The following is a 7,794-nucleotide window of genomic DNA, read 5'->3' as shown; positions in this document are numbered from 1 at the left end:
TATGACTTAACAATTCGTTCTCCCGCAGAGTCCTGGTGCAGGCTCTCCCGGGAGACGTTTGGACACCCGAAGAATTAATGACGCGTCTCTCGACCCTCCCCGAGACGGTTATTTGTCGGGGACACAGCGGCGGTCAATACCTGCTGCAATCACAAACGTTCTTCTGAACACACGCCTCATTTCGAGAGGTAAATCTCTCGTAGCCTTCTGCTTCTTTGTCTGGGCAGCCAGGGGGCCCTGGGAAGCGGTGCGTCTGTTGCCTGAGGGGGAAAGATTCCGAATCCCCCCTTAGTCTAAAACGCGCAGAGTCTAAAACCGGTGAAAATTAACTTGTTAACCGCGCGTTTGAGGAGTTAGTTTGCGACGCGCGATGAAGCGGTGAAATGAAAAGACGAAAGACAGAAAGTTCTGGACTTCTCTCACGCAGCATACAGTAGCTCTGCTTTAGACGAGTACTTCGAAAATTAACCCCAGGAGCAAGGCGAAGACAACGCAGCGGACCGAAACAGATGTTCGTGAATATCACAGAAGTTCACACAAGAAAATCTCAAGCATGAGAGCAGTTTATTTCTCTGTACTTTTTTTTTTACACGTCACACTCGAATTGATCAAACATGCATTTTTTTTACCATTTCTTAAATACAAAAATAAATGCTTTCAGGTGAAAAGGCGATTGAAAAAAAAAATGTTACACAGTTGCGCAAGACACAAAGCCGAACTGACTGTACGGGAAAGTTATGTGGTTTAGTTTTTCTGTCTTTAAACAGAGTATTTCTGCTCGGATGCAGCCAAAACAATACACGAACAAGCAGCCAGGGACGAGCGAAACAAAGGTATGAGCTCGTTGCTGTTTCTAAAAACATCAGCCGTGTCCCTCTGTTACTGATATACCTGAGGAATGAATATGAGTTTCAGACCTTAACTGTCAGCTTTGTATGACATAGAATTTCGCTTGAGCGACTAACTGTTCTCAAGTTCCCAACTTGAAGTTGCTGGATTTAGTTTCAGTGAAACATAATGACAGAAAAATGTATTTGGGGGACAGCGGTATTAAGGCAGTGAGCCCCTCTTATCAACAGTAACACGCTTCCAGGACCAAAAACTTCACTTTCAGTTCAGTTACAGAATATTCCGAAATACACTTTTCATATAACATTTACAGATACAAATGCACAAGGGCTATCAATCCCGAGTTACAAGGCGTACAACGGTTTAGGAAAATCGACGAGCTACGACTAAAATCTAAAGGGAATATATACTTTCAGATTCATAACAGAAGCTCCGCAGTCGAGCCTGCGGCTACGCCCGGTACCTAGAAGAAATGCGTTCGATTGTTCGTGTCCTCCTCTCGGTTTCCTTGGATATGTCGAAACAAATTCGGTCCCACTGATTCGTTTATTTGCGATCCGTGACAAGTCGATGGAGAAAAAAAAACAAAGCGAATCGTCCCGATTCCAGTTCGGACCGGGCGGATCACATGTGCAAAAGCGTGTTTTCCAGAGCGGAGCTCTGCCGGCAGCCGCTGCGAGGTCTTCGATCAGCCCAGAGACCGACAGGTGCCGCTGGCTAAAAACACAACAGCTGCCCTTCGCGGGGCGAGATGGGGGGCAGCTAAACGTAATTGCCCTTGTCGTAGTCGCCGTTCTGCGTGGCTCTCTTTGTAGGGGCGTATTTGACCGAGTAGGAAGAGCTCCCCGGCGCAGGACACGAGCAACAGAGCAGAGTCCCGCCGATCAGCAGGAGAGCCGTGGCCGCCCAGCCTATGTACATCGCGGCTCCGATCTCTCGCTTCCGCGACGTGGGCACCTCGGGGTTGTAGAAGTCCACGATGATTTTGTTGGCCATCCAGCACAGGGGCACCAGCACGAACAGGCCGCTGATGATGTAGATCACCCCGCCGGCGTTCACCACCCGGGCCTTCACCTCCTCGCCCTTGATGCAGTTGGTGCACTGCACGCCCGCGATGGTCACCATGAGCCCCAGCACGCCCATCACCGAGGAGATGATGGTGAGGGCGCGGGCCGTCTGCAGGTCCTGCGAGAGCGCGAGCACGGAGTCGTGCACCTTGCACTGCATCTGGCCCGTGCTCTGCACCACGCAGGTCATCCACAGCCCGTCCCAGATGGTCTGGGCCACCACGATGTTGCTGTCAATGAAGGCCGTGACCTTCCACATGGGCAGCCCGCACGCCACCATCACCAGCAGCGAGCCCACGATGCACAGCCCCAGGCCGAGTATCTCCAGTCCCGCAGAAACCATCTTCCCTGGCTGCCTTTGTGCCTTCGGCGTCTGCCTCGCAGAATTCAAAAGCGTCGCTTTTCTGGGGGGGGGGGGTTGAAATTCTTATTCTCGGCGCTGGAGTTTTGAACCTCCGCCGTGCCTTGGAAAGCGAAGAACTTTTTTTTTTTATTCTTCTGACTCGCTTCGAGGGCACATCGCTGTCTGTGGGCTTTCTTTCTTCCAAACCAAGCAGAAAAGGGTCTTTTCTTGGCGGCTGTCCCCGTGTTCCCTCCGGCTGAGACGCGTCGCAGACTGAAGTGCTGAAGTAAGCGGCTCGGAATATTTAACTCGTGGGGTGGGCATTTCCACGGGTGTGGAGAGCCAGGCGAGAGGGAGGCCGGCGCCCAATGAGGGAAGGGCAGCCTCTCTCGGCCAATGGCGAGTGCGCTCGACAGGGAGTGAGAGACACACAAAGCGCAGGCGATTTCCAAGAACAGTTACTCAGCGCTGAATGGGACGGGGGACAGGGGTGGGAGCGGCAGAGGGAATGGGGGGAAGAAAAAGTTTGTTGTTTCGTACATCCTGCCGTGGTTTTTAAGAGGGCTTGTTCATTAAAAAAAAACGTTCGCTTTCTGCTACAACAACCCACTTTACTGCGGCGCTCGGGTGCGCAGACAATACCACCATGCCAGCTGGAAAGCAACAAGTGCGGAGCTCGTTCTTGCAGTTGTTACAGCCTCAGAAAAACAAACGCCGAACAATATTCTTCTGTAATAACCGGCTGTGTGTTGTTTTATTTTACAACCAGGCTCGTTGCGGTTGTTTTTTTTTTTATCTGAAGGAGACACGTGTGGAAGGCCGCGATTGTAATTAGCCACGGCGAGCATCCGTGCCCCTTCACTTTCAATTACCGCTGACAAGGTGTCCGAGACCCCGAGCCCAGCCGGGGGTATCCGTGTGCCGGCAGACGCGGGCCGGTCTCCGGGCACTGATGCTGGCCGGAGTGCGAAGGGTGATCAGGTCTCCTTTAACCCCCTCTTTCAGCATCTGCGCCTTCCCCAACGAGCGTGTTCAAGCCTTTACCGCAGCAGATTTTCGTATTGTTCCCTTTTCTGTTTCTTCCTCTACTTTATATGGTAGTCTGTGGAGGCTCGGGGCGAACAATAGCCGTGCGTTTCTAAAAATGTATTTCAGCGCTGCGTCGAACAATCGCGGGAGTCTGAAGCACCATCTTTCGGCTATGAATACTTTTTTTAAAGGACAATAAAAGCCCAGATCCCTATCAGACATCTGTACTGTGTTTTTCTTCGCTTCACAAAGCCCGATTTCCACACCAACACGAGGGGGAGCCAGGGGTACCCCAACCCCCTGACATTCTTTACCGGCTCCCTGCTGCCGCGGGTTCAGAAAAACAAGCCCTTCCTAAAGTTACAGTTAGAAAACAACAACAGTAGGTTAGAAAGCAGTGTTTGCGCGCTGACTGACACGTACGATTTTTCCTCGTCAATCCCAGAACACGACCCGAAAGCCGGCGTTTCCGTCTTGGCTTCTTGTAAATCGTTAACCCCGTCTCGAAGCCGCACTCCTCTCGGGAGTCCGGCGAAGTCCGCGAAGTCCAGCCCGCCGTCTCCCGGAAAATCGCTTCCTCCCCGCCGGGCGCAGGGAGCTGGAGCCGAGCCCAGCAGGGCCGGACCCAGCCCGTCACATGCGAACTCCACAGGGGCAGAGCGAGTCCACTACCCTCCGGCAGGGCTACCCAGTGCGCTGCGCTTTACCACGAAGCGCAACAGAGAGGCACTGGTCTCTGTCATCCGTGGCTTGAACTGAACCTCAGAGCACAGCTTTGCGGCAGCTCATCCAGGGGCTCCAAGCAGAGTCCGCGGGGCCCTGCTACAGTATGTGTGTGCCCGGACACCGAGGGCTCAGCTGGGAACTGGGAACCAGTGCGAAATGAGCTGAGAGGAGGGTTCCCTATTCCAGGTGAGCTCCAGAGTCTGGTTGGCGAACCCACCTGCTCAGACTGTTCCAGGAGATCACAGGGTGCACCTCCGGACCCCCAGAGTCACAGTCCAGCAGGTGTCCCGGGTCTCTTTAAAACTGCCCACAGCTGCAGACCCTTGGAAAAGTGCTCAGCTGTGAGACCCGATGATCGGCTCAATGAGGTCATGGAGGACAACAAACAACATGACAACATACACTTGATTGGCCATATACAACTTCTTGTATTAGGAATTTGTGTTTTCGCAGACCCCAGCTGGCTCTCCATGAGACACACAGACAGGGAGAGAAGCTGGGGGTCAGAGCGCAGGGTCAGCCATTTATACAGCGCCCCTGGAGCAGTTGGGGTTAAGGGCCTTGTTCAGGGGCCCAACGGAGTAGGATTCCTCTGCCGGCCACGGGATTCGAACTGGCAACCTCCCAGCCACAGGCGCAAATCCTGAGCCACAGAGCCACCGCCCTACTGTGTGGCCAGACTGAGATGGTACAGGCTGTCCAGCCCTCCAGCACAGGAGCTGTGCACCACTGTGCTAGACCCTCTGTTACTGTAATACTCTAATAAGAAACTGTGCTTTGTATAGTTGTCTTTTTTATGATGGCTTGCACTCCTGCGTCACAGTTCCAGGGTCGGTGGTGACTCTGGCCAAAGACACTCTGGTGTCTGGGTGGAGTTTGCGTGTTCTCTACTCTTAACTCTACAGTCCTGCGACTGGTGTCCCTTGTACGTGGGCGCAGGCGGACAGCTGTCCTGTGCTTCCGGGACGGGCTCCAGCTTGTCGCGGCCCCTGCCGGGCTCAGCGGATAATGGGTGGAATCATCTCACTCCTGCAGCTATCCGTCCCTCGGATTGGAACTGTGCTGAATTATTGTGTTAATTGTTTTCTGTGTGTTCTTTGGCTCTACATCGTGTTTTGCTCCAGAAAACGTAGGTTTTCTGCAGCTCTTTGATTGTCTTGGAAGCGAGTCACCTTGGATAAATAAATACTAACGGGAGGAAATCGCAAGCTGCTTCATCTGTAGCTGCATTTCTTCTGACATGTGAGAGCCTGACCGTGGCGGACCCGGAGAGAGGGAGCTCTGACTGCACTGGATTCGCAGTCCGGGCTTCAAGTGCAGTGCGCTTCAGACCTGGCCACAAAGCCCACATGAGCACGTGCAGTGCTGGATTCATCATGGGACTTCTGTGCTGCTACTGTGGATGCACTTTCCTACGGGTTCCTGTGGATCTCAGATGTCCTCCAGGCTTTTGCGGTCTTGGACTTCGGATTATAGTCCAGCGCAGTAAAGGACAGGGATGTCACGCTAAAATCATATGAAACCGTGGTAGACTGGGTAGTATGCAGTACAAACACAAACAGGAGTGTAGATCTCACCCAGAACCTACGAACTGTTACAAATCAGAGGGGGGCTATGGGTCCACCCTGCTCATTTAGTAATTAATTGATCCAGGGACTCATCTACTTGTTTTGCTGGAAGCAGCAGGGTAATCAGTTTCGATTGCATAGCTGAGAAGCTTGTTCCAGACCCCCACAACCCTTTGTGCAAAGACGTTTCTCCTGTGTTCGGTTTTAAATTCACTTCCCTGTGGGGTTTTTTTTTTTTGCCCGGGTGTCCCCTGGTAATCCCGAAGTACGACATTAAAGAAAGTGGAAGCTGTGCTGCAGTGTCAGGTCCGGGCTCCAGACACGACGCAAGCGCCTGTGCGGATGAAAGCCGGTGGCCCTCAAGGCCCCTCAGGGCCCCTCAAGGCCGGCCCCTCCTGGGTCCGCACTGGCACACCCCCGGAAGGAAAGCGCTCTTTCACAGCGCTGCCCGAGATCGCCTTCCATCATCTCCGGAGCTCCGGGAGCTGTTGTGTCTAAGGGAGAGGTGGGATTGAGCCGGTTTGTTTTGTGTTCCCAGTGGATGCACTTTAGGCTTTCCGTCCTGCAAACCCTGGGAGTCAAGGATGAGTGTGGTTTTCACAGGGAGAGAACTTGAAGTATGTCACTCGCCACTGGAAGTGCTTTGTACAAACTGTCCATAGGAAATCAGCTTGGAAGGTTAGCACTGTGTACTTATTGAGCCTACACAATGCACAGTGATTGAATGATGCTCACTGTGTGTTCTCAGCGCCTTTCTGTAATCCATGATAATTATCCTGGATGTGTTCGTGATGCAGATAAATGAGATAAGATAAGATTTTATTGTCCCCAGAGGGAAATTTTTTATGGACACCCAGCACTCCTGTACATTTAAATAGAATAGAATACAAAAAAGAGAGAGAAGAAAAACATTGCACATTATACTATTACAAAAAAAAATAATAAAAACATTGCACATCCCTCTAATGCACATGTACAGTATAACACATAACAACGTGTAACATTTATAACACATCACAAAAACATATCGCACTCAAGTGGGTTGTCAGAGTCCAAATTGTGTTTATCCTTGACATTTGCGTTGACAGCTTTAGTGGACAGTGGAACACAGGAATGTCTGTATCTGTTTGACTTATATTTGGGAACCCTAAAACCTTGCCAGAAGGAAGAAGCTGATATTCCGAATTAAGGATGTGGGAAGGATCTGATATAATTTTTCCTGCCTGTTTGATTAGGGATTTTTCAAAGATTGTCTGCAGGGAGGGGTGCTGTTTCACTCCCATGATCTTCAAAGCTGTCTGGATGAGGCGGGCGATTTGCGATTTTAAATTAACTCATAGATGACCAAACCACACTGTAATACCATATCTGATAATGCTCTCGAATACAGCACGGTAGAAGAGTAGCATTACTTCCTGTCGAACTCCAAACACTCTTAGTCTTCGCAGGAAATGTAAGTGCTGCTGATCTTTGGAGCAAACACTCTCCACATGAGTAGACCAGCACAGGTGACTGTCTATGTGTACACCTAAGTGCTTATATGAGCCAACCTGAGTGATAAGTTCGTTGTGGATTACTACCTGTGAGTGATCACCAACTGTCCGGGGATCGAAAACTATTTCTTTTGTTTTATTAGCATTCAAAATTAGGCTGTTGTTGTCACACCATTGCACAAATCTTTGGATTTCTGACATGTACACAGATGAGCTGCTGCCTCTGTGTATTAAGCCAAGAGCAGCTGTATCATCTGAGAATGTGAAAATGAAGTGGCTTTGACTCCTGCTTGTACAATCGCTTGTATAAAGTGTGAACAGAACTGGAGAGCTCACACAGCCCTGAGGGGCACCTGTGCTCATAGATCGTGACTCGGAAAGAGTTTTGTTGACCCTGACATACTGTGTGCGGTTTGTTAAAAATTAATGGTACCATCTTATAATGTTATGGTTAACAGACATTTGCTTCAGTTTACTAATTAATAGATGGGCCTGCAGCAGAGCTGAAGTCCACAAACAACTTCCGGGCATAGGCATTGGGGTCCCCTAGCTGATTTAGAATAAGATAAGGGGGAGTACTGTCTCACAAACATGTGGCATGCTCTTGGAGATCTCACCCGAGGGACGAGAGCCGAAGTTGAAAGGGTTGTCATTTTTCTGTTGCAAGTTGGTGCCTATTATGAAGAGCCCTGCTTTCCGAAGGCTAGGGCTTTCTTTAA

General features: G+C 50.6%; 1 protein-coding gene across 1 annotated transcript; it reads right to left on the bottom strand.

The window, feature by feature from the left end:
* Positions 1-550: 550 nt before the first annotated feature.
* cldn5a (claudin 5a) lies at positions 551-3,839 on the bottom strand. The gene has a single exon (XM_088935640.1). It carries the CDS (start codon positions 2,257-2,259, stop codon positions 1,612-1,614), a length of 648 nt encoding a protein of 215 aa, XP_088791766.1. The 5' UTR covers positions 2,260-3,839; the 3' UTR covers positions 551-1,611.
* Between the last annotated feature and the right edge of the window lie 3,955 nt (positions 3,840-7,794).

Source organism: Atractosteus spatula, chromosome 17 (genome assembly GCF_055471065.1).
Source record: "Atractosteus spatula isolate fAtrSpa1 chromosome 17, fAtrSpa1.hap1, whole genome shotgun sequence".
Lineage (NCBI taxonomy): Eukaryota > Metazoa > Chordata > Actinopteri > Semionotiformes > Lepisosteidae > Atractosteus > Atractosteus spatula.
Note: the sequence above shows the minus strand (reverse complement) of the source record. Positions and strands in the feature narration are given on the sequence as shown.

Bases quoted from the DNA above. Each gene is read 5' to 3' on its own strand.
- cldn5a (XM_088935640.1), bottom strand. From the start codon at position 2,259: ATGGTTTCTGCGGGACTGGAGATACTCGGCCTGGGGCTGTGCATCGTG.